Below are 25,384 nucleotides of genomic sequence, written 5' to 3'. Positions count from 1 at the left end.
TGATTGTATCCAAGGGTGCACCCATTCAAGACGGTACCCAATTACCTTCCTTATACTCCAACAACCAGAAAAGAACAGGAACACACACAATCCCCCACACACGCCAACACACACACCGCCTCATGCCGACACAGTGTGCTGGGCTGTGCTGACAGTGACACACTATTGGCTTACCCAGGGCTACTGGGGGTGGGAGTACACACGCTGAATTATACAGTACAACGATTGGACTGATTTATTGCAGTAATAACGTAGAGCTCATTAAAAAAAGAAAAGGCTGGAAGAGGAATATAAAATGTAAAAAAAGAGATTGAGTGCACTGCAATGAGAGCGAGAATAAAAGAGAGCACGAGAGACAGGGGGGAGCAAGAGAGAGGGGGGGGATAGAGAGAGCACGAGAGACAGGGGGGGGACAGTGAGAGGGTGGGGAGAGAGGGGGGGGGTGGGAGAGAGAGATAGGGGGAGAGCGGGAGAGAGAGAGAGCGGGGGGAGCAGGAGAGAGAGAGAGAGAGGGGGGATAGAGAGAGAGCGGAGAGCAGGAGAGCAGGAGAGAGAGAGAGAGAGGATAGAGAGAGCAGGAGAGAGAGAGAGCGGAGAGCAGGAGAGAGAGAGAGAGAGGGGGGATAGAGAGAGCAGGAGAGAGAGAGAGCAGGAGAGAGAGAGAGAGAGAGAGGGGGGATAGAGAGAGCAGGAGAGAGAGAGCGGAGAGCAGGAGAGAGAGAGAGAGGGGGATAGAGAGAGCAGGAGAGAGAGAGAGAGCAGAGAGCAGGAGAGAGAGAGAGGGGGGATAGAGAGAGCAGGAGAGAGAGCGGAGAGCAGGAGAGAGAGAGAGCGAGAGAGCGAGCGCGAGAGAGAGAGAGCGCGAGAGAGAGAGCGCGAGAGAGAGAGAGCGCGAGAGAGAGAGAGAGCGCGAGAGAGAGAGCGCGAGAGAGAGAGAGCGAGAGAGAGAAAAATTAAGCGAGAGTGCAAGAGAGAGGGAGCGAGAGGGAGCGTGAGAGAGAGGGAGCGTGAGAGACAGGGAGCGTGAGAGAGAGGGAGCGTGAGAGAGAGGGAGCGTGAGAGAGAGGGAGCGTGAGAGACAGGGAGCGTGAGAGACAGGGAGCGTGAGAGAGGGAGAGAGAGCGCGTGAGAGGGAGAGAGAGAGAGAGAGTGCTCTACACTCTACATTGTTTACTGCTGTAAATTACGGCCGGGTGGAGAGCGATGCGCGGCGGTACAATAGAGCGGTGGTGACAGCGTCGTACATCAGGCCCGTCCCCGGTGAGGAGTGCTCTGATCGAGTGAACGCTGCCCATTGGGCTAATATGTTCAGGCGGTGCCTGCGAATAGTGCTTTCGCGAGCGCTCGGATAAATGAGCTGCTATCGTGGTTTTTAATTAGACTTTGAATGAGATTAGAATAAACCATGGACAGAGTTAGATGGTGTTACTGCTTCAAAGAGGAGAATATGGGAGACTTTAATCTTGGATAACGGTTTTATCTGTTGTTCATCCAGAATGTAGATTAGGAAGGTGTTGGGAAATGGTTATTTTAGCATCATTATTACACCATAGAATTAGCTTACACTTATAAAGTACTATGCTAGCCCACTGCTACCCATAGCCACTCAACTATGCTAGAGGCGTCACTACAGACCCTGGTTCGATTCCAGGCTGTATCACAACTGGCCATGATTGGGAGATCCATAGGGCGGTGCACAAATTGGCCCAGCGTCATCCGGGTTTGGGCGGGGTGGGTTGTCATTGTAAATAAGAATTTGTTCTTAACTGACGTGCCTAGTTAAATAAAATAAAAACTATACAAGATGGTGTCGGTGATGTGTAATCTTTTACGTGACGCTAAATCCTCTAACATATTGGAACAACAGGAAGTGCATCACACATTGTGTTCATATACCGTTTGCAGATCAAATAGAGATTTATGTTATCAAAGGACTCTGATCACAGACACAAATAAAACCATTCAACAGTTAACCAAAATCAAACCTAACGTCAACTGGATAATACAAACAATCTTTCCTTGTGACATTCAAATGTCAAAGACATCAAAGGCAAAAAATGTCTATCAAGATGAGCAGAAACCAGACAGTAGCATATGGTTAACCATTACATCTCTCCAAATTATAAGGGTCAGCAGTGATACAACAAACTACAATGTTTCCACATTTAAGGATTATTTGACAAAATAAATCGCTCATTTAGGAAGGCTCAGTCTGAGCTTTGCCAGAGAGCCTTGAGACATAAATCAAACTGTGGTTTTGAGAGGACTGTTTATATAGAATGTCCTATTTAAACAGTGAGAATGACGTGGTGTTTGAGGGGTGTCAGAAAACATATGGGACGCATCTTGAAATCAATACCCCATTAGCCCCCCGCACGGTGCCAAAGTACGAGAGCCCTGGAACCGCTCAATATAAAGCTGCGTTGTTTTTGCTACATTGCAAATACAGGACCCCAAACCTGTCCAGGTCAACACCTCGTTCAAGCATCCCGTTTCAGGAGTCCTTCCAAATTGCCTGTTTAAAAATGCTCTCAACGTTAGAGCAGGCGTGCGTCCCAAACGTCACCCTATTCATAACATAGGGGCGTCCAAAAGTAGTGCACTAGATAGGGACTAAGGTTGTCTAGTGTAAGACCGTGTCCTTATCGTGGTGACTACAATGTTATCTCTGGGCTGGCAATTCATGTCAGACCGAGGTTAGAGTTTAGGATGAGAAAGAGCCCCGGGGTATGAACGGAATCGCTCTGACAGAAGGAACATACATTTGTGAGGACATGCACTCGCGCACGCACACGCACGACAGTGTGCGACACACGGGCATTCGTGGCAATTTCAGCCTCTCAATGTCACAGGGCTCTCGCATGACCTGTTTCTATCAAAGCAGAGCACGACATGAGAGGGGGAGGGAGGGAGGGAAGACATAATTTGGGAGGTGCGTATATTTGTCCTGTTACACACAAGGGTATAATGGAAATGTGTTTTTTTGCATATCCCAACTCTCCCTGAGAGACCCGCAGGGAGTGGGGTCACGGCCGGGGTCGCCATTGTACAGCAACCCTGGAGCATTTAGGGTTAAGTGCCTTGCTCAAGGGCACAGCGGCAGATTTTTAAATATTTTTTATGTTCATCTTGTCAGCTCCGGTATTCGAACCAGCAACCTTTCGTTTACTGGCCCAACGCTCCAACCTCAAGTAAAAGAGGAGAGAGAGAAGGAGAGATATCAGAAGGGGGGATTATGACGAACCAAACTAAACGCGCAGCCAATAGAGGAGGAGTACCGAGCGTCGGAGCGGCTGTCCTTTCCCAGACGATGCAGTCTGCCACGCTCCACTGGTCATACACTGATATCACACCATGTCAACAGCATGAATAAAACTGGTGTAGTAAAGATTGGTCGGCCCCGCGTCTCTCCTTCCTTCACTCCCTCGCTCTTCAATGATAATGGGGGGATGAGGGAGGCAGAGAGAGTAGAGAGGGATAGGGAGAGGCAGAGAGAGTAGAGGGATAGGGAGAGGCAGAGAGAGGGGGGGGTGAAACAAAAAAGTCTGCCCACACTCCTCTCCTCCTTCCCCTTGTTCTGTCGTTCTCCCTCTCTCTCCCCTTGTTCTATCTCATTCCCTCCCTCTCTCTGCTGCTCAGTTTCTCCCTGGGGCGTTGAGGCTCGACTGAGCACAGAGGCTGAGCTGTCCAAACTCTGGAGGAAGAGGGGGATGAGGGGGAGGGAGGAGGGGATAGAGGCTGCTATGGCTGTCATGTGTCAGCCTCGTGGGCAAAATGAAGCACAAATAAACAGAGCGAGGGGGGTACACAGCCGCATGGTGGGAAACACTACACAAGGGAGGTAGAGGGAGAGAAACGAAGATGGGAGGACTGGTCAAAGGAGGGCTGCTTGGAGGACGGTGTTGATGTGCATGACAGGATGAGTGTGTGGGTGTGTATGGAAGTCGAGAAGCAGTTGTGGCAATGACAGTTCACAAAAAGGCCATAGAAGTCTTCTCAAGAGAGCATGCATTCACTCCAGCTGAATCCATCCTCAGTCATAGCAAGATGGACGCGTCTGCATTCCACCTCCACCTCAGAATCCTTTGCCAGCCAGGGCAGACTTGGGCCAGGCGCACCATTAAAAGTGAATGGCCAACTCTGTGTGGCTCTAGAGTGCATTATTTCCCAGGTATACTCTGCCTGTCCATTACTGCACATGCCTGTTGTTTCCTGTGGCCCGGCTGATTTATTCAGCCATTTGGGCTTAAGCCAGACACGGGCGCTCCATCATCTCACTCTCAAAGTAATCCTCTGTCCTCCCACCATTGGGCGCCATTACACATAATTAATGGCCGTTCTGGGGCTGCTGCGACTGGCAAGCTTTGGAGATGGGCCTTTTAAAAGTGTGTGTGTGTTTTAAAAGCATCAGGGGGGGAGAGTAAGACATCTTCAACTGTTCTAAGCTTAATCATCTGTAGAGAGCATTCCTTCACTTCAGAGGGAGCGGCGGAGGGGACTTAAGACTGTGACTTCAATTAGTAAATAATGGAGTTCTGCACAGGAAAGAGGAAATGCAATTTTAGACTTCTGTCCAGGTCAAATACAAAATGGAGTCTTGGTATTACATGACTTCCTCTATAGGTGTGTAAGCAGTGATACCGTCTAAGAGTACCCCTTAACGTATGCTTCCTAGTCGAAACAGTTTCTGCATAGATTATGACAACATTTTATGACGTTTTTGTGAAGTGTTGGTGTTTGACAGCTTTCTGCATTTTTCCCCCCCTGGCTGTTCGGGCACACACATTTAGTTTTTTTTAGGCTTGTTGAAGTTCGGTATCCGAAGTCTACGCCCCTTCGTCAGTGATTGGTCAACAGTAGGCATTCTTCAAAGAAGTGTGTTGTCATTCAACGACAGATGACTAGTTTTCATGCACGTTGTTGTTGTTGAGAAATTCTGCACCAAACATCTTAGATGTAAAAAATACCTCCTCTGTAAAAACACCAAAATGAATTACAGATTTATTGAGATATTTTAGATTAACTGACTATTTTGAGGAAGTTTAATGACTACTGCATCTCAAGAGGGACAAATATTGCCACTTTTTCAAGGTAAGGCATTTTAAGGTAGTATGCAAGCACATACGTTCACTTCACCTAGCAGAGTTCTGCTAGGAGCAAATCAAACCTATGTATGAGGACGCCTTTAGTCAGTAGAGAGAGAGAGAGAGAGAGAGAGAGAGAGAGAGAGAGAGAGAGAGAGAGAGAGAGAGAGAGAGAGAGAGAGAGAGAGAGAGAGAGAGAGAGAGAGAGAGAGAGAGAGAGAGAGAGAGAGAGAGAGAGAGAGAGAGAGAGAGAGAGAGAGAGAGAGAGAGAGAGAGAGAGAAATAGAGAGAGAGAGAGAGAGAGAAGGAGAGAGAGAGGAGAGGGAGAGAAGGAGAGAGAGAGAAGGAGAGAGAGAGAGAGAGGAGAGGAGAGAGAGGAGAGAGAGAAAGAGAGAGAGAGAAAGAGAGAGAGAGAAAGAGAGAGAGAGAAAGAGAGAGAGAGAAAGAGAGAGAAAGAGAGAGAAAGAGAGAAAGAGAGAGAGGAACAGGAGGGAGAGAGAGAGAGAGAGAGAGAGAGAGGAGAGAGAAAGAGAGAGAGAGAGAGAAGCTGTTCTTTCCTCTCTGCTGTGTGTTGTACAGAGATGGCTATCAGCACCAAGTGATTAAAGAGACGTCTTACTTAACTATGATCAATCGCAATTACACAGCCACTACTCAGGCCAGGGGAGTGGGCAGTGATTAACAAACAGCCAGCTAATCATTCCAGCCACAACTCCCCTACATACTCCCTCATAGCCTTATAGGACCTTCTATCAGCGCTGACTCAGCTAGTCCCAGAGAGCCTGTCTTCAGCGAGGCGTCTCTTTCTTCCTAAGTGTGTGTGGGTGTGTTACCTTGGACAGGTCTCTGTAGTTGCTGGGCAGAGTGAGGTCCAGGTCTGCAGTGTCGTAGTTCGTGATGACCCAGGGGAAGACGGGGTACTGATTCAGGTCATTGTACGTACGACCTGGAGGGAGGGAGGGAGACATAGGGGGGGGGCGGTCACAACAGTCTCAAATTAGTCAGTCTCAAACTATGAAGAAAATGAAGTCAGAGGATGAAACCATATTGGCCAAACAGAGTTTATATCATTTACCACATATGTTCATAATAGCTGGGTGTGTTGTCATTCCCTATGGTGACAGTCCAGTGACAGTGGGGTAACACTGGTCTTACCAGAGATGGTGTTGAGGAAGATCAGGTACTCAAAGTTGGAGATCTCTCTGCGCTGCCAGCGCTGGGTCATGTTGGAGGCCTTGTAGAGCTGCTTGGGACTGGCCTGGGAGATACGCCTGGAGGAGGAAGAACACACACTGCCTGGTTACATCCCGGGCTGTGTGGTGAGATGCCGGGCTGTGTGGTGAGATGCCGGGCTGTGTGGTGAGATGCCGGGCTGTGTGGTGAGATGCCGGGCTCTCTGGTCAGATACCGGGCTCTCTGGTCAGATACCGGGCTCTCTGGTCAGATACCGGGCTCTCAAATCAAATCAAATCAAATTTTATTTGTCACATACACATGGTTAGCAGATGTTAATGCGAGTGTAGCGAAATGCTTGTGCTTCTAGTTCCGACAATGCAGTAATAACAAGTAATCTAACAATTCCAAAACTACTGTCTTGTACACAGTGTAAGGGGATAAAGAATATGTACATAAGGATATATGAATGAGTGATGGTACAGAGCAGCATAGGCAAGATACAGTAGATGGTATCGGGTACAGTATGTACAATGAGATGAGTATGTAAACAAAGTGGCATAGTATAGTATAAAGTGGCTAGTGATACATGTATTACATAAGGATACCGTCGATGATATAGAGTACAGTATATACGTATGCGTATGAGATGAATAATGTAGGGTAAGTAACATTTATATAAGGTAGCATTGTTTAAAGTGGCTAGTGATATATTTACATCATTTCCCATCAATTCCCATTATTAAAGTGGCTGGAGTTGAGTCAGTGTCAGTGTGTTGGCAGCAGCCACTCAGTGTTAGTGGTGGCTGTTTAACAGTCTGATGGCCTTGAGATAGAAGCTGTTTTTCAGTCTCTCGGTCCCAGCTTTGATGCACCTGTACTGACCTCGCCTTCTGGATGATAGCGGGGTGAACAGGCAGTGGCTCGGGTGGTTGATGTCCTTGATGATCTTTATGGCCTTCCTGTGACATCGGGTGGTGTAGGTGTCCTGGAGGGCAGGTAGTTTGCCCACCAGATACCGGGCTCTCTGGTCAGATACCGGGCTCTCTGGTCAGATACCGGGCTCTCTGGTCAGATACCGGGCTCTCTGGTCAGATACCGGGTTCTCTGGTCAGATACCGGGCTCTCTGGTCAGATACCGGGCTCTCTGGTCAGATACCGGGCTCTCTGGTCAGATACCGGGCTCTCTGGTCAGATACCGGGCTCTCTGGTCAGATACCGGGCTCTCTGGTCAGATACCGGGCTCTCTGGTTAGATACCGGGCTCTCTGGTTAGATACCGGGCTCTCTGGTTAGATACCGGGCTCTCTGGTCAGATACCGGGCTCTCTGGTCAGATACCGGGCTCTCTGGTCAGATACCGGGCTCTCTGGTCAGATACCGGGCTCTCTGGTCAGATACCGGGCTCTCTGGTCAGATACCGGGCTCTCTGGTCAGATACCGGGCTCTCTGGTCAGATACCGGGCTCTCTGGTCAGATACCGGGCTCTCTGGTCAGATACCGGGCTCTCTGGTCAGATACCGGGCTCTCTGGTCAGATACCGGGCTCTCTGGTCAGATACCGGGCTCTCTGGTCAGATACCGGGCTCTCTGGTCAGATACCGGGCTCTCTGGTCAGATACCGGGCTCTCTGGTCAGATACCGGGCTCTCTGGTCAGATACCGGGCTCTCTGGTCAGATACCGGGCTCTCTGGTCAGATACCGGGCTCTCTGGTCAGATACCGGGCTCTCTGGTCAGATACCGGGCTCTCTGGTCAGATACCGGGCTCTCTGGTCAGATACCGGGCTCTCTGGTTAGATACCAGGCTCTCTGGTTAGATACCGGGCTCTCTGGTTAGATACTGGGCTCTCTGGTTAGATACCGGGCTCTCTGGTTAGATACCGGGCTGTATTCCAGTCCATAAGTGCTGGCAAACAAGACATTGACAACACCTTCAAAGAACAACATTTCAGACCCACTGTGAATTATGAAAACATAACCTAATCATACCAGAGGATTGGTGTGTTTCAAGATTTCCAGATTTAATTATAAATCTGATTCAGTCCAAGGTCTTAGTAAAGTCTCTAAATGCAAATGTTCCAATATGAAATAGGTATTGATATTTAGGCACACTAAATGAAAAAGACAAATATGCAATGAGTAGGGTTAATTCTTCTTCTCAAGCAGATACACACACTGATCCCCCCGCAACACGCACAGGCCCCGAAGCATGATGTATGCTATGGGACTTAAACAAATGACCCCCAATCCAATTAAAACAAAGGCAAATGATGGAATAAATCACTGTCACAGTGTGAGATTATAGTCATTAAGCCAGCAGAAAGTCACAATCACCCCTTTACAACTCCCAGTTTATAGCTTCAAAACACTGAACAAACGTTAGGGCATCTCTGAATTATATACAAGGCAGCTAAAATCAAATTGGATGTGTCACATGTGTGGAATACAACAGGTGTAGATCTTACAGTGAAATGCTTACTTAAAAGCCCTAATAGCCCTAATAATGTTTTAATTAATTAATGAGCAGCAGTAAAATATTAGCAAGGCTATATACAGGGGGTACCGGTACAGAGTCAATGTGCAGGCTATATACAGGGGGTACCGGTACAGAGTCAATGTACAGGCTATATACAGGGGGTACCGGTACAGAGTCAATGTACAGGCTATATACAGGGGGTACCGGTACAGAGTCAATGTGGTTAGTCAAGGTAATTGAGATAATATGTACATGTAGGTAGAGTTATTAAAGTGACTATGCATAGATAACAGAGAGTATCAGCAGTGTAAAAAGAGAGGGGGGGGGGGCAATGAAAATAGTCTGGGTAGCCATTTAATTAGATGTTCAGGAGTCTTATGGCTTGGGGGTAGAAGTAGAAGCCTCTTGGACATAGACTTGACGCTCTGGTACCGCTTGCCGTGCAGTAGCAGAGAAAACAGTCTATGACTAGGGTGGCTGGAGTCTTTGACCATTTTTAGGGCCTTCCCCTGACACCGCCTGGTATATAGGTCCTGGATGGCAGGAAGCTTGGCCCCAGTGATGTACTGGGCCATACGCACTACCCTCTGTGGTGCCTTGCGGTCAGAGGCTGAGCAGTGGCCATACCAGGCAGTGATGCAACCACTCATGATGCTCTCGATGTTGCAGCTGTAGAACCTTTTGAGGATCTGAGGACCCATGTCAAATCTTTTCAGTCTCCTGAGGGGGAATAGGTTTTGTTGTGCCCTCTTCACGACTGTCTTGGCGTGCTTGGACCATGATAGTTTGTTGGTGTTGTGGACACCAAAGAACTTGAAGCTCTCAACCTTCTCCACTACAGTCCCGTCGATGAGAACGGGGACGTGCTTGGTCCTCCTTTTCCTGTAGTCCACAATCTACTTTGTCTTGATCAAATGCTAAACCATATGAAGGTTTGGCCAGAGAACAACTGCTAGGGAAATCTTGTTTCTTTATAGGTACTTAAAATGCTGTCTGAATGTTAGGTTCAATGTTTTTGAGACATTAATGTATAGTGAAAAGAGGTTGGGGTGAAGCCTAGGTAGTCGATATACCTAAAGAAAACTCACTGAATATTAGGGAAATATTATTGCAACACTGGTGTGGATGTGATGTTGTGGTAAACATTATAGTGTGAGGTAGAGGTACTGCAGGTTGTGGAAAACATTATAGTGTGAGGTAGAGGTACTGCAGGTTGTGGAAAACATTATAGTGTGAGGTAGAGGTACTGCAGGTTGTGGAAAACATTATAGTGTGAGGTAGAAGTACTGCTGGTTGTGGTAAACATTCTAGTGTGAGGTAGAGGTACTGCTGGTTGTGGTAAACATTCTAGTGTGAGGTAGAGGTACTGCTGGTTGTGGTAAACATTATAGTGTGAGGTAGAGGTACTGCAGGTTGTGGAAAACATTATAGTGTGAGGTAGAGGTACTGCTGGTTGTGGTAAACATTATAGTGTGAGGTAGAAGTACTGCTGGTTGTGGTAAACATTATATTGTGAGGTAGAAGTACTGCTGGTTGTGGTAAACATTATAGTGTGAGGTAGAGGTACTGCTGGTTGTGGTAAACATTATAGTGTGAGGTAGAAGTACTGCTGGTTGTGGTAAACATTCTAGTGTGAGGTAGAGGTACTGCAGGTTGTGGTAAACATTATAGTGTGAGGTAGAGGTACTGCTGGTTGTGGTAAACATTATATTGTGAGGTAGAAGTACTGCTGGTTGTGGTAAACATTATAGTGTGAGGTAGAAGTACTGCTGGTTGTGGTAAACATTATAGTGTGAGGTAGAGGTACTGCAGGTTGTGGTAAACATAGTGTGAGGTAGAGGTACAGTAGGTTGTGGTAAACAATGTGAGGTAGAGGTACTGCAGGTTGTGGTAAACATTATAGTGTGAGGTAGAGGTACTGCAGGTTGTGGTAAACATTATAGTGTGAGGTAGAGGTACAGTAGGTTGTGGTAAACAATGTGAGGTAGAGGTACTGCAGGTTGTGGTAAACATTGAGGTAGAGGTACTGCAGGTTGTGGTAAACATTGTGGTAGAGGTACTGCAGGTTGTGGTAAAGGCTGTATAATGTAATGCTGAGGGAGTAGTAATGGTGTGAGAACAGGACTGGGCTGTACAGTAGTCTCCAGGTCAAAAGAGACACGGTGCCCCTAGGCTGAGCTACACCATGATGATTAATGGGACTGACACACTCTCGCTCTCCCTCCCACAAGCATGTCTGTGCACACACACACAGGACACAAAAACAAACAGATCCACACAATCTGACTCTTACAAAAACACACATTTCAACACTCTCTCATGGGTTACAAAATGGATGGTACATATCACTATCACGCCAACTATGCAGCAAAACACTGGGATACTCCTTGGGAATTGTCTTGGACATTTCTCAATTTCCATTCTGTCTTTGGCTTGGCTACAGCCATGACAGTGCAGTACACAGGCTGGACTTGGCTATGGCAGGGTGCTGCAGACATGCAGTCATAAGAAGGCAAGAAGAGGGAGAGAGTTGGGGGGGGTGCCCACTCTATACCTTGGACTGTGTGAGTGTGTGTGTATATATATATATATGTGTGTGTCTGTATATGTTTTCCACTCTTTCTGTGGTGGTTTTCTCAGAACGTGCTGAAGCGTGACGGTGTTACACTCTAAGCCCACAAGTATTTAGTGTCAGCTGACGAGAGAAAGTGGGGATGAACACATACCAACCCTCCACCGCAGAGAGAGACAGAGAGAGAGAGCGAGAGAGAGAGAGAACAAAATAGACTGACCTGGTCTGTGGGAGGCCAAAGTTGGTGCCCACCCCCACGCGAGGGAGGCATTGGACCACCTTCTTGACCGTGCCTGCATCTGGGAAGTTGAACATGACCGCAGCTACAGAGGAAGGCAAACAAGTTCTGTCAATCCATGGCTTGGTTTCCACAGATAATGGAGCAGCTTCAAATTCTAAATCATGTAGAAATAAATCCCAACATCAAATCTATACTCTTTCAAAAAGATCCTGGCAAAGATACATTTCACTCATTTGTCTTTCAGATTCAAATCCAAACTCATAATAACTCATAATTTAAGGGTTGTGATTCTACTGAATAATATTAGAATAAAATATGCTGGTTGTGGGTCTTACTTCTGTTGGCCATGAAAATCTCCAGAGCAGTGTTCTGTAGCAAGTAACGTCTGGAGAAGACAGCCCTGATCTCTGTGAACAGCCATTTACCATGAAGGCCCTCTGTGTAGGTTAGGATCTGGAGAGGAGAGGAGAGAGGGAGGAACGGTATGAGGGTGAGAGGTGAGCAAAGACAGGAGACAAGAAAGTAGTACAAGAAGAAATAAGAAAAGAGGAGAAGCGACAGAAAGAAAGGAGAAGCGAGGAAGAGAGAAGAGACGAGAGGAGAGAGAGAAGGAGAGGAAGAGAGGAGAGAAGAAGAAGAGAGAGGAGAGAAGAAGAAGAGAGAGGAGAGAAGAAGAAGAGAGAGGAGAGAAGAAGAAGAGAGAGGAGAGAAGAAGAAGAGAGAGGAGAGAAGAAGAAGAGAGAGGAGAGAAGAAGAAGAGAGAGGAGAGAAGGCTGTGTTAGTTCATTCATCACAGCCAAATGACGCGTCGTCCCGAACAGCAGGATTAATGTGTTATATTGATCAGTCTCCATGAAAAAGGGATTCCTTTAACGAGAGAATGAGCCCTATTCAGAGGGAGGAGGGAGGGATGGACGAGGCAGACATTTAGTTCACTAAAAGCTCATCAGTAATTTAGACAGTGGTTATCCTCTCTGCTTAAAATATAAATAAAGACATGGTCAGAATCAGATACATACTATTGTCAAGATCATTTAAAGTACGCACCAATATTCAGAGCTAAAAAAGTATTACTTTCCTGAAGAGTACCAATTACAAGGCCAAACGTAAAATGTGTTTACAAAACAGTGATATGTAGTTCAAATAAATCTATAACGCCAACACAAACCGCCCATTGCTGTGGTTTTTAAAGGCTCCGTTTTTCACCAGATTAAGACCGGTTTGACCAGCCAGGTCACCGGTGATACAAGTCAGTGTTCGACGTCTGTCCACGTCTGAGGACGTCAGGAGATGAGGTGGAAACCAGCCACTAGGGGCAACAGTGAGCGCTGTTACCTTCAGGTAGGTTTGGGTTATGCTGCGGCGTTGTGGATAGGGATGGCAGAGAGATAAGCCCGATTCAAATACTCCAAAGGTTGCAAGTTCGAATCCAGCGATAGAAAGTTGTTTCTGAGATTTTTGTTTTAAGCCTATCACAAATCTTAACCATTCGGAGTTAATGCTTAATCTTAAGATTTCTGAGTTAACGCCTAAACTTAACCCTAAACTTAAAAATGCTGAGTTATTTAGGAACTTAACCTTAAACACTTCGAATTTTGACATTTGCAACAACTTCAAAATTTGACATTTAATAAATATGGATTAACATCTAATTCTGACTTGCAACCGTGAGAGCTAGTTGGGTTTGACAACGCTTTTATGAAGAGTGCTATTGGGTCAACAGCACAGTTTATGCTAAATAGTCAGTTAACCTGCTTTCTCTAATTCCTCTAACAAGGGGACTGCCACCTTGCAAGGTTAAACAGGAGCTTGTCGGCTAACGCTAAAGAATGCAAAAATGCTAAAATGAGCTGAGCCTAATCTCTCTCTGTGGAGAATGGACTCTCTCTCTCTCTGTGGAGAATGGACTCTCTCTCTCTCTCTGCGGTTGTCAGAGTGACTTGTCTCGACGCCTGTCAGCCCTCCTGACAGCCACAGATGCTCGGTCCGGGCCTCCTGCGATTCATATTCAAGCTAATCCAATCTTTAGATTCTGCACTAACCCACTTATCGTTGCTTTGTTGACTAGCTTAAAATGTTTTAATGACGCTAGGTGTTAAGGGACATGGGGATTGAAGAGGGGTCACTGAGGTATGGCACCGAGTGGTAAGAAATATTCAAATATGTGACTAGCATAGTGTGCTAACTCCAGCACTAGCTTCAAGGAGCTCATTAAAGGGTAGGTTGTAGGGGAAGGGAGCAGCTGGGGCTCTTAGCTGAGGACATCCTGGCAGTCTCTCTCTCTCGCTCTGTCTTTTTCCTTCCCCCCCTCTCTCTCCTCCCTCTCTTTCCTCCGGTGCCTCCATACTTCCCTCCCTCTCTCCCTCCATCTCCTTCTACCCCCTCTCTCTCCCTCCTCTCTCCCTCTGCCCTCCTCTCAGAGGAATAAGATCTGCCTGCACCACAGCCTCACTTCAAAGTCTCTGGAGTTCAATTAAATGTGGATTAGAGATGTTTGGAGGAGAGACTGGGCTGCCCGTCCGTCTCTCTCCCAGACTCTCACCTACACTACCCTAACAGGCTGGGCCCAGGACGACCCCACACCGTACCAGCCTCCCATCAGCCCCGTCACCATGGGAACACTGTCACAATAACCCCTCAAGCTGTGGCTTCTGGTACAGAATATCCAAAAGGACTTATGAAGGGATTTTCTTTCATTGGGCGTCAAAGTTATTTGTGAAAGACACTATTGTGTTTTTTGATGAAGGTTTTAGAAGGATCTAGGTGAGAAAGATGGGTATTTTGTTAGGTTTTTTCCTCATCAGTTTGATCATTCTATTTTTGATGAAGTCTTAGTGGATCTAGGTGAGTCTTCATCAGTTAGATTTTTTTCAATTATGAAAATCACTTCTCGTCATCTTTCAGCCACTGATCTCCACACTGCAGACAGGGCAGGCAATGACAGTGTACAGCAGCCACCACTCTCTGTGATACAATTAACCCTATTTGATCAGTGTTAATAGACTGCGATACACACTGCCACTCTGCAACCCACAGCCTCAACAGAGTATGACACAACAACATTGCCTGTGGGACTGGGGGAGGATCGGGGGATGTTTATTTTAGTAATATACTGTATTCTCGTTATTGTATGATCATCACTGTGTACTTACAAATATATCTCAACGATGTATAACAAAGCAGCCGCTAAATAACTAGATATGACAGTCTGGTCTGCGTGTCTCCTGCCCTGTCCTGTCTGTCAGAGTCTGTTTACCAGTCTGATCTGAAGGTCATGACAAATCGCCTCAGACAGACAGTTGGATCAGTCTGACTTCTCTATCCGCTGTAAGGATGGACAGACAGACAGGGTGGCCAATCAGGTTCACATGTCAACACCGACCACTCATCAGACTACATGTCACAGACAAACACAGACAGAGCGAGATACACTACCTCCTCAACCACACTACATGTCACAGACACACACACACACACACAGAGAATGAGATACACTACCTCCTCAACCACACTACATGTCACAGACACACACACACACAAACAGACATAATGAGATACACTACCTCCTCAACCACACTACATGTCACAGACACACACACAAACAGACAGAATGAGATACACTGCCTCCTCAACCACACTACATGTCCACAGACACACACACACACAGACAGGGCGAGATAAACACATACTGCCTCCTCAACCACACTACATGTCATCTCTCAGTGCTGAAATGTCACTTTCCACCAAGTATCAGGTCAGAAATGCAGTAGACAATTTCATGTAGAGGTGAAAAGATAGATGGAATGGTGTGTGGTAAGTAACCTTTACTCTGTTCCAGGTGGGTGGGTGGTGAGTAACCTTTACTCTGTTCCAGGTGGGTGGGTGGTGAGTAACCTTTACTCTGTTCCAGGTGGGTGGGTGGTGAGTAACCTTTACTCTGTTCCAGGTGGGTGGGTGGTGAGTAACCTTTACTCTCTGTTCCAGGTGGGTGGGTGGTGATTAACCTTTACTCTCTGTTCCAGGTGGGTGGGTGGTGAGTAACCTTTACTCTGTTCCAGGTGGGTGGGTGGTGATTAACCTTTACTCTGTTCCAGGTGGGTGGGTGGTGATTAACCTTTACTCTCTGTTCCAGGTGGGTGGTGATTAACCTTTACTCTCTGTTCCAGGTGGGTGGTGTTTAACCTTTACTCTGTTCCAGGTGGGTGGTGATTAACCTTTACTCTGTTCCAGGTGGGTGGGTGGTGAGTAACATTTACTCTGTTCCAGGTGGGTGGGTGGTGAGTAAACTTTACTCTCTGTTCCAGGTGGGTGGTGTTTAACCTTTACTCTGTTCCAGGTGGGTGGTGATTAACCTTTACTCTGTTCCAGGTGGGTGGTGATTAACCTTTACTCTGTTCCAGGTGGGTGGGTGGTGAGTAACCTTTACTCTGTTCCAGGTGGGTGGGTGGTGAGTAACCTTTACTCTCTGTTCCAGGTGGGTGGTGAGTAACCTTTACTCTCTGTTCCAGGTGGGTAGGTGAGTAACCTTTACTCTCTGTTCCAGGTGGGTGGGTGGTGAGTAACCTTTACTCTCTGTTCCAGGCGGGTGGGTGGGTGGTGGGTAACCTTTACTCTCTGTTCCAGGTGGGTGGGTGGTGAGTAACCTGTACTCTGTTCCAGGTGGGTGGGTGGTGAGTAACCTGTACTCTGTTCCAGGTAGGTGGTGGGTGAGTAACCTTTACTCTCTGTTCCAGGTGGGTGGTGATTAACCTTTACTCTCTGTTCCAGGTGGGTGGGTGAGTAACCTTTACTTTCTGTTCCAGGTGGGTGGGTGAGTAACCTTTACTCTCTGTTCCAGGTGGGTGGGTGAGTAACCTTTACTCTCTGTTCCAGGTGGGTGGGTGAGTAACCTTTACTTTCTGTTCCAGGTGGGTGGGTGGGTGGGTGAGTAACCTTTACTCTCTGTTCCAGGTGGGTGGTCGGTAAGTAACTTTTACTCTCTGTTCCAGGTGGGTGGGTGAGTAACCTTTACTCTCTGTTCCAGGTGGGTGGGTGAGTAACCTTTATTTTCTGTTCCAGGTGGGTGGGTGGGTGGGTGAGTAACCTTTACTCTCTGTTCCAGGTGGGTGGTCGGTAAGTAACTTTTACTCTCTGTTCCAGGTGGGTGGGTGAGTAACCTTTACTCTCTGTTCCAGGTGGGTGGGTGAGTAACCTTTACTCTCTGTTCCAGGTGGGTGGGTGAGTAACCTTTACTCTCTGTTCCAGGTGGGTGGGTGGGTAACCTTTACTCTCTGTTCCAGGTGGGTGGGTGGGTAAGTAACCTTTACTCTCTGTTCCAGGTGGATAAGTAACCTTTACTCTCTGTTCCAGGTGGATGGTGAGTAACCTTTATTCTCTGTTCCAGGTGGGTGGGTGAGTAACCTTTACTCTCTGTTCCAGGTGGGTGGGTGAGTAACCTTTACTCTCTGTTCCAGGTGGGTGGGTGAGTAACCTTTACTCTCTGTTCCAGGTGGGTGGGTAAGTAACCTTTACTCTCTGTTCCAGGTGGGTAGGTAGGTAACCTTTACTCTCTGTTCCAGGTGGGTGGGTGAGTAACCTTTACTCTCTGTTCCAGGTGGGTGGTGAGTAACCTTTACTCTCTGTTCCAGGTGGATGGTGAGTAACCTTTATTCTCTGTTCCAGGTGGGTGGGTGAGTAACCTTTACTCTCTGTTCCAGGTGGGTGGGTGAGTAACCTTTACTCTCTGTTCCAGGTGGGTGGGTGAGTAACCTTTACTCTCTGTTCCAGGTGGGTGGGTAAGTAACCTTTACTCTCTGTTCCAGGTGGGTGGTGAGTAACCTTTACTCTCTGTTCCAGGTGGGTGGGTGAGTAACCTTTACTCTCTGTTCCAGGTGGGTGGGTGGGTGAGTAACCTTTACTCTCTGTTCCAGGTGGGTGGGTGAGTAACCTTTACTCTCTGTTCCAGGTGGGTGGTGAGTAACCTTTACTCTCTGTTCCAGGTGGGTAGGTGAGTAACCTTCACTCTCAGTCTCTCAGGGTGTAGATAGATATGACAGGTCTAGAAGCGACGCTGCTCGTCACCTCATATCATATTGTGAACCAGACCGATGCATCTTCACTCCAAAAACATTTCCAGATATAATATTTGAGACCGATGTTTTTCAGAAACCCTGTCTTGTAAAGTTCCAGGGCGGGAGTCACATTCCCTCCCTCTCCTCCACACACACCTTTTCCCTTACAGTTGAAAAAGCTTGGAGGGTGACACAGTGGCACGATAAACTATCCAGGGGAGAGAAAGGTGTGCCGCCTATGACCCACTTGGTCGAAGCGGCTGCTGGACAAATTGCAGCGGTGAGGTCGTTACTGTCCGGGGCTGGAGTTATTGCTACATATGCTACGGCTGTGATAGATAGACAGAGGAGGGGTCAGTAGAAAACAGATAAAGAGGAGAGGAGAATGAGAATTAAATCACTAAAGAAGAATGGAGTCAGACAGTGGACCAAAACACAGTAATAAACAAGTCAACAAAGATGACTGTGGTAGAGAAGGTACCTAAAATATATTCCAGAGAATTGTAGATATGACTTTATTCTACACTTTATTTGAAAGGGCCATATACTGGAATAAAGTACCATGGTGGTATATACTGTATGCCTCCTAATGTCTCAGAGTCTCCAATTGCATTTATACCTAATGGCTCCAGACTGCAGGTGTTTGTGGCTGCAGCCCTCCAGGCCTCCATCAGTCTCCATCACTGGCCCTGAAGACCTTGAAGGTGAAACACCACCACTCTAACTCCCCTCAACCTCCTCCAGATGTGGCCACAAATGGCCCCTGTTGATTGGCCTGCCGCCTGATGGAGGCCTCTTCTGATTGGCCTGCCTGATGGAGTGCTTATTGAATTAATGCAGAAGTCAGACTCGGAACACACAATTCCAAGAACCAATGAAGCAGGGAGAGAAAGAACGGACTGTGAAGTATTTGAGTGTTGAAGGATAATAGTTTGTATTGACATACCGAGATGATGGTTTTGATAGAAAAAAAATATTGAAATATATATTGACATATATCCTGTATTTCTCAAAGACAAAAGCTCTACAGGGTTGCAAAAAACAAAATCCCTAGCCATCTTCACTCTTATGAATTTGATTATGCCTTAATATAGCTTTCTCGTCCCCTGTTTCAGGTACAGCAATTCTCATCAATTCAGCTCTCTGACTCCAAGCTGAATTTCAAAGTGACTGACACCACAGAGGATGCATGCAGCCAAACAGAACAACAAAAGGCTTTGAGTCTCGATTGTGAGGCTTTTTTCTCTCTCTCTCTCACACAATCACACTCACTCTCCTTCTCTCTCTATCTGCCGCACTGGGAGTTATTCAACCTGTTTGTGCCTGGGCTGCTGGTCATTTCTGAAGCACTATCGTTTGTCTCTGTCAGACACCCAAACGACTCTGGAATGAAGAGGGACACATGAAAGGGGACCGGGGGAGAGATGTGCCTCTACCATCCCCCTGGCTGCTACCCCCCCCCTTCACTGTGCGGTTTACATCTGTAATATTCTGTCATGTGACAAATAAACTGGTTTGACCTGGACTGGGGGCAAAGCACCACCCGTTTGGGTTTCTGACACAAACGTAATTGAAAATACCATCTAACATGAGAGCAGAACAAAGTAGCAGGGTAGTTGTGCTGTGAGTGTTACAAGATAAGTGTGTGTGTGTGTGTGTGTGTGTGTGTGTGTGTGTGTGTGTGTGTGTGTGTGTGTGTGTGTGTGTGTGTGTGTGAGTTACAAGATAAATTAGTCTCTCAATATTGTTCACTATTGGGGAGACGAGGAGCGGGTGTTTGGGCTGATAAGGACTTCCTGGCATTGAGGGAAAAAAAGGAAACAGTGTTACATAGTAGATAGCAACCAATGTCGCTTATTAGAATTGAATAAAACTTTATTGTACAATGTCAATCAGGAAATTCATCTAAGGACGGTGTGGCAAGAGGGAAGAATAAAATAGCGTTTTTGCGTTTGGTTTAGTACGCCTTGTGTTGCGTCTGTCTGTGGCCTTTGAAGGAAAATGAGGTGATTGAAGTTCAATTTGTAGGCTGTTATTAAGCGTTTCCGCGCGGCTGCTTCGGTTAAAGGATCACGGAGGAGGGATTTAATATTACCTTTTGGTCCTATGAAGAGCTGGAGATAAAGTGATGAAATTAATGAGCGGGAGGAAGAGAGGTGATCAATCAACATCAAAACAGAGACGGGGGGGGTAGAGGGAGAGGGGGGTAGAGGGAGAGGGAGAGGGGGTAGAGGGAGAGGGGGATCGAGGGGGGTAGAGGGAGAGGGGGAGCAGCCATATTGGGGAAGTCGATAGGGTTTGTAGTGAAAAAGAAAAGAAACCTCTGGACTTATCAGTACGGAATTGGAATTGCTTTTGCGACGCGCAAACACACACACTCAGAGGCATATACCCCCCCTCATCACACACTCTGATGAACACACACACACACAAACTCTCTCTGTGTACGATGTTTGTGTGTGTGTTACGTATTCCTATGGGAATGTGTTTTGTATATAGGGGGTGTTTGTGTGCAAAGGCCTCTGAACATCAATCAAGCCCCCCCCCCCCCCCCCCCCCCCCCCATGTGAAATAACTACAATGTTTACACCACCTTCTCAACAGCCAGGTGCACATTATTCTGCATTACAGATTGCACCAATTCTTCCTGAGTATTCCCATGGACTTCCCCAATTCCCAACCAAATAGAAGCAGCAGAAGTTGGACTACAACACTTTGAATCACGAGCTAGAAGATCAAGGACCCTGTATAGCCTAGTCACAATCTGTGCATCTGAAGAATCCCCAGCAGCATATTTTCCAACTCTTCTTCCTTCGCTTCACTGACCACAGACTCAAAATCAGGTATGATAACCACAGCAGCGGTCTGAGACGTGAGTCTGGAGTTTACGACTGTTCAAACCTAAATGAATATGAAAGCGAAGACTAACACAAGCAGACACTTCGAGCCCATGAGTTTGACGCTAGCCTTCCCTGGGACTTAATTTACATGGGCTCTGCCTCCTGTGTAACTCCGATACAGTGGGGCAAAAAAGTATTTAGTCAGCCACCAATTGTGCAAGTTCTCCCACTTAAAAAAAGAGAGAGGCCTATAATTTTCATCATAGGTACACTTCAACTATGACAGACAAAATGGAGAAAAAAAATCCAGAAAATCCCATTGTAGGATTTTTAATGAATTTATTTGCCAATTATGGTGGAAAATAAGCATTTGGTCAATAACAAAAGTTTCTCAAACGTTTTCTGTAAGTCTTCACAAGGTTTTCACACACTGTTACTGGTATTTTGGCCCATTCCTCCATGCAGATCTCCTCTAGAGCAGTGATGTTTTGGGGCTGTTGCTGCGCAACACGGACTTTCAACTCCCTCCAAAGATTTTCTATGGGGTTGAGATCTGGAGACTGGCTAGGCCACTCCAGGACCTTGAAATGCTTCTTACGAAGCCACTCCTTCGTTGCCCGGGCGGTGTGTTTGGGATCATTGTCATGCTGAAAGACCCAGCCACGTTTCATCTTCAATGCCCTTGCTGATGGAAGGAGGTTTTCACTCAAAATCTCACGATACATGGCCCCATTCATTCTTTCCTTTACACGGATCAGTCGTCCTGGTCCCTTTGCAGAAAAACAGCCCCAAAGCATGATGTTTCCACCCCCATGCTTCACAGTAGGTATGGTGTTCTTTGGATGCAACTCATCATTCTTTGTCCTCCAAACACAACGAGTTGAGTTTTTACCAAAAAGTCATATTTTGGTTTCATCTGACCATATGACCTTCTCCCAATCTTCTTCTGGATAATCCAAATGCTTTCTAGCAAACTTCAGATGGGCCTGGACATGTACTGGCTTAAGCAGGGGGACACATCTGGCACTGCAGGATTTGAGTCCCTGGTGGCGTAGTGTGTTACTGATGGTAGGCTTTGTTACTTCGGTCCCAACTCTCTGCAGGTCATTCACTCGGTCCCCCCGTGTGGTTTTGGGATTTTGCTTACCGTTCTTGTGATCATTTTGACCCCACGGGGTGAGATCTTGCGTGGAGCCCCAGATCGAGGGAGATTATCAGTGGTCTTGTATGTCTTCCATTTCCTAATAATTGCTCCCACAGTTGATTTCTTCAAACCAAGCTGCTTACCTATTGCAGATTTAGTCTTCCCAGCCTGGTGCAGGTCTACAATTTTGTTTCTGGTGTCCTTTGACAGCTCTTTGGTCTTGGCCACAGTGGAGTTTGGAGTGTGACTGTTTGAGGTTGTGGACAGGTGTCTTTTATACTGATAACAAGTTCAAACAGGTGCCATTAATACAGGTAACGAGTGGAGGACAGAGAGCCTCTTAAAGAAGAAGTTACAGGTCTGTGAGAGCCAGAAATCTTGCTTGTTTGTAGGTGACCAAATACTCATTTTCCACCATAATTTGCAAATAAATTCATTAAAAATCCTACAATGTGATTTTCTGGATTTTTTTTCTCATTTTGTCTGTCATAGTTGAAGTGTACCTATGATGAAAATTACAGGCCTCTCTCATCTTTTTTAAGTGGGAGAACTTGCACAATTGGTGGCTGACTAAATACTTTTTTGCCCCACTGTATCCCCCAACCCCACCACCTCCCTCCCTCACCCTTGCTCACCCTTCATCTGACACACACAGGCTTTGCCTCAGAACCCCCCTCCCCCAGTTGGGTTCTGTTCCAGCCTGGCACACCACACCCAGCCATGTCACCCTCCATCAGAGAATGAGTTCATCAGACTAATGAGTAGGAGGTAGAGAAGGGGTGTGGAAGGGGGAGGCTAACGAGGCCTGGGCCTGGGCCTCTGCTCCAATCAGGGCCCTCGCCTCCGCTGGCATGTACGGGCCCCTCTGACTCGCCCCAGTCCCCCCCTTCCCTCAGCCCTCTGGAGCCAATTAGGACAAATTTTGTTGTTGAGTTTGAGTGATACCAGGAAAAAACAGAGAGAGAGAGAGAGAAAGCGAGAAAGCGAGAGAAAGAGCGAGAAAGAGCAAGAGAGAGAGAGAAAGAGAGAGAGAGAGAAAGAGAGAGCGAGAGAAACAGAGAAAGAGAGCGAGAGAAAGCGAGAGAAAGCGAGAGAGAAAGCGAGAGAGAAAGAGAGAGAGAGAGAGAGCGAGAGAGAGAGAGAGAGAGAAAGAGAAAGAGAAAGAGAGAGAGAGAGCGCAAGAGAGAGAGAGCGCAAGAGAGAGAGAGAGCGCAAGAGAGAGAGAGAGAGCGCAAGAGAGAGAACGCGAGAGAAAGAAAGAGAGAGTATAAGTATAATAGGTATATAATTAGATCTCACTGTATTTGGAATGTCCGATATCGGTGATCTACAGATGGTCATACTATCATACTGTTGATAAGCAACTGCTTGCTACGGTTACGAATAGGGTTGGGTTGGGTTTAGAATAAAGGTTAGGATAAGGGCTATTAGACAGTTAGTCTGTAGAGCATCTACAGATGGACTATCCAAACCAGGTGTGATACAGTCTCCCAGAATGTGAAAGGAGGAGGAGTGGAGGGGGGGAGAACCACATCTAAGAGGGGAAAAAAATGATCTGGCCCCATAGTGAGAGTTCTAGGATCATGGGACCTGCAGAATGGTGGAAAACACATGACTCTACTTTCTCACCCCAGCAGTCATCCCCACAACAATAGGCAATTAAGATAACACACTACTTACTGCATGCAGTAACGTACATATGTACACCACACAGGGAATTACAGAAAATATTCGACACAAATTCATCCAATAAATTTAAGCCAAAGGATTTGTGTCATTAGGGAATGATTGATGGGCACGATTGTTGTACCCGCATGTAGCTGAGTGATTCAAGCTCTAATCACTGGTCACGTATAGGAGTCTATCTGCCTCGAGGCAAGTAAAACAAACCACGACACTGAGCAAATAAACATGCCTAAGAAACCGCTGGAGTGTGAGAGATTTGAAGAAAAATAAAGAGGGCCCAAGCTTGCGTTGAGTTGAGTTTATAGTAGTGACATCCAAGCCAAACGCATTTACCCCCAAACGCTGCTTAGTTTGGGGCTATACTCTTTGAAGAAAGTCCCTTCTTTTCAAAGGCTATTTGTGGCCATTTAGTTTGAATTTATCCTAATAGGGATTAAACCTTTTATGTCCCTCTCCACTGTGTTTGCTAACAGGTTAGCCTTTTAACTTTCCAGCCCGGCCCCTGCTCCGGCGCTAGCTAGCGGCTTAGCCTTATAAAGCGTGAACAAAAAAAGCCGTGTGTGGATTTAGGAAAATGACGGAATGGTCCTGGGGTTAATTGGCAGAGAAGTGAAGCCCTCAATGCATTGACTCATTAAACAAGTGAGCTTTTGTGCAGATCGAGGCCAGGGACAAGAAGCTCTGGAAAGATAATAAGAAACCAAACTGTTAGAGGTAGCAAGTGCAATTGGTGGCAGCGGTGGGATTTGAATAGTAACAAAAACAGTAGCTGGGAGCTTTTTTATGAGAATTCAAAAAACAACAAGAGGATAAGACCAAACCCAATCGGGCAACCCAGTGGCCAATGTGTCACATTCTTTCTTGTGGTGAAGGAGGAGATAAAGTTTGATTTCTATAGGTAATTACACAGAGATAGGGATCAGTTTTGCCAGAGGGGGTACACAAAACCCCCCTTCCCCATTCAAGGCCTGGCGTTTCTCTCCCCTTAACAGTTTTGGGTTGAGACTTAAAGCTCTTTAACCTTGGGGCCGGTGAGGGCAGAGTTGGTGGCTCTGGGGTGATGGTGGAATAAAGGAGGGATAAGGCCACATAAGTGAAGGGAAGAGGAGCGTGAAATTCGCCAGACATATGCAGATTTAGTAGGCTGCCTGTCCCTGCATTTTACCTGCTACTTCGGGGCAACGATGGCTGTTCAAAAGAAGACAAGAGAACAATAACAGACGGATGTTGCTACTGTACTTATCATTGACCCGGGGACAGAGACTCTTCCCAGGCCTAAAATTGTCCACAAAGGCTTTAAAACGGTTGGTTTCTTTCATTGATTAAATACTATATCCAACAGCTATCTTTTAAGAAGTACAAAACCGTCCCTCGAGACCACGAGGTTGCACCTGTCGGAGGTGGGATACAACTTCAACGACTAGAAAAACGCTCCTCGAAGTGTCAAGCCAGTCAGCCAACGCTAGCCCCTTCATGAATGGAGGAGAGAGGAGATGGAGGCGCTTTTCATTGAAATTCAGAGGTGCAGAGAAAATCAGGGAGACAGGCCCAAGCTTCTGGAGCAAAGTGGTCAAAGACTGAGGCATTGTCCCCAACCTCCAACTTCCCTCTAAACCGCCGCCGCATTGAGCCACCGTTCGCCACACAAACATGAGACAGGTTAAGATCGCTGGCCAGCGCCTATCACATTCTCCCCGCTATCCCTCAAACTCCCAAAGCCCCCTTTGGCCTTTTTACCATTGACGGGCCTTTTTGGGGGTCGCTGTGGAGCTCCACTGAGGTAAACTCTTCACTAATCCTGCTTTTGTCCCTGGCTTAATTGGATTGGAGAAGGGGTGTGAGGTGGAGAGTAGACCTCTCTTAGGGGCAAGGAGGGTTGGGTTGGGGGAAAGAGAGGGAGAGTGAAAAAGGGTCTTCCCAGACTGGATGAATAGAACCCCATATGGCTATGTGTAAGATTCCGAGGTGATTCAATCCAAGCTAGATGATCTGTATGGTCGTGTTGAGAGCCGTCCCTTTAAGAAGATAACTGAGCTAATAAATAAACCTCCACTCTCCAGAGGCAGGGGTCTAAGGGGGTTAAATGGAGGAGAGGAAAGTCAACTAGCTAGTGATAGTGT

The 25,384-nt window shown here is 46.8% G+C and overlaps 1 protein-coding gene across 7 annotated transcripts in view; it reads right to left on the bottom strand.

Moving 5' to 3' along the window:
- LOC110533189 (lipopolysaccharide-responsive and beige-like anchor protein) overlaps positions 1 to 25,384 on the bottom strand; it is a 356,513-nt gene that overhangs the window by 112,295 nt on the left and 218,834 nt on the right. For all 7 annotated transcript variants that reach the window (XM_090187615.1, XM_090187618.1, XM_090187619.1 and 4 more), the window contains 4 exons: positions 11,880 to 11,997; positions 11,524 to 11,626; positions 6,240 to 6,355; positions 5,918 to 6,030 (listed from right to left, as the gene is read on the bottom strand). In XM_090187615.1, coding sequence (XP_090043741.1) covers positions 5,918 to 6,030; positions 6,240 to 6,355; positions 11,524 to 11,626; positions 11,880 to 11,997 — 450 coding nt within the window. The remainder of the gene's footprint in view (positions 1 to 5,917; positions 6,031 to 6,239; positions 6,356 to 11,523; positions 11,627 to 11,879; positions 11,998 to 25,384) is intronic.

The sequence above is a fragment of the Oncorhynchus mykiss genome, chromosome 10 (genome assembly GCF_057628025.1).
Source record: "Oncorhynchus mykiss isolate SJ-2025 chromosome 10, ASM5762802v1, whole genome shotgun sequence".
In the NCBI taxonomy this organism is placed as follows: domain Eukaryota; kingdom Metazoa; phylum Chordata; class Actinopteri; order Salmoniformes; family Salmonidae; genus Oncorhynchus; species Oncorhynchus mykiss.
Note: the sequence above shows the minus strand (reverse complement) of the source record. Positions and strands in the feature narration are given on the sequence as shown.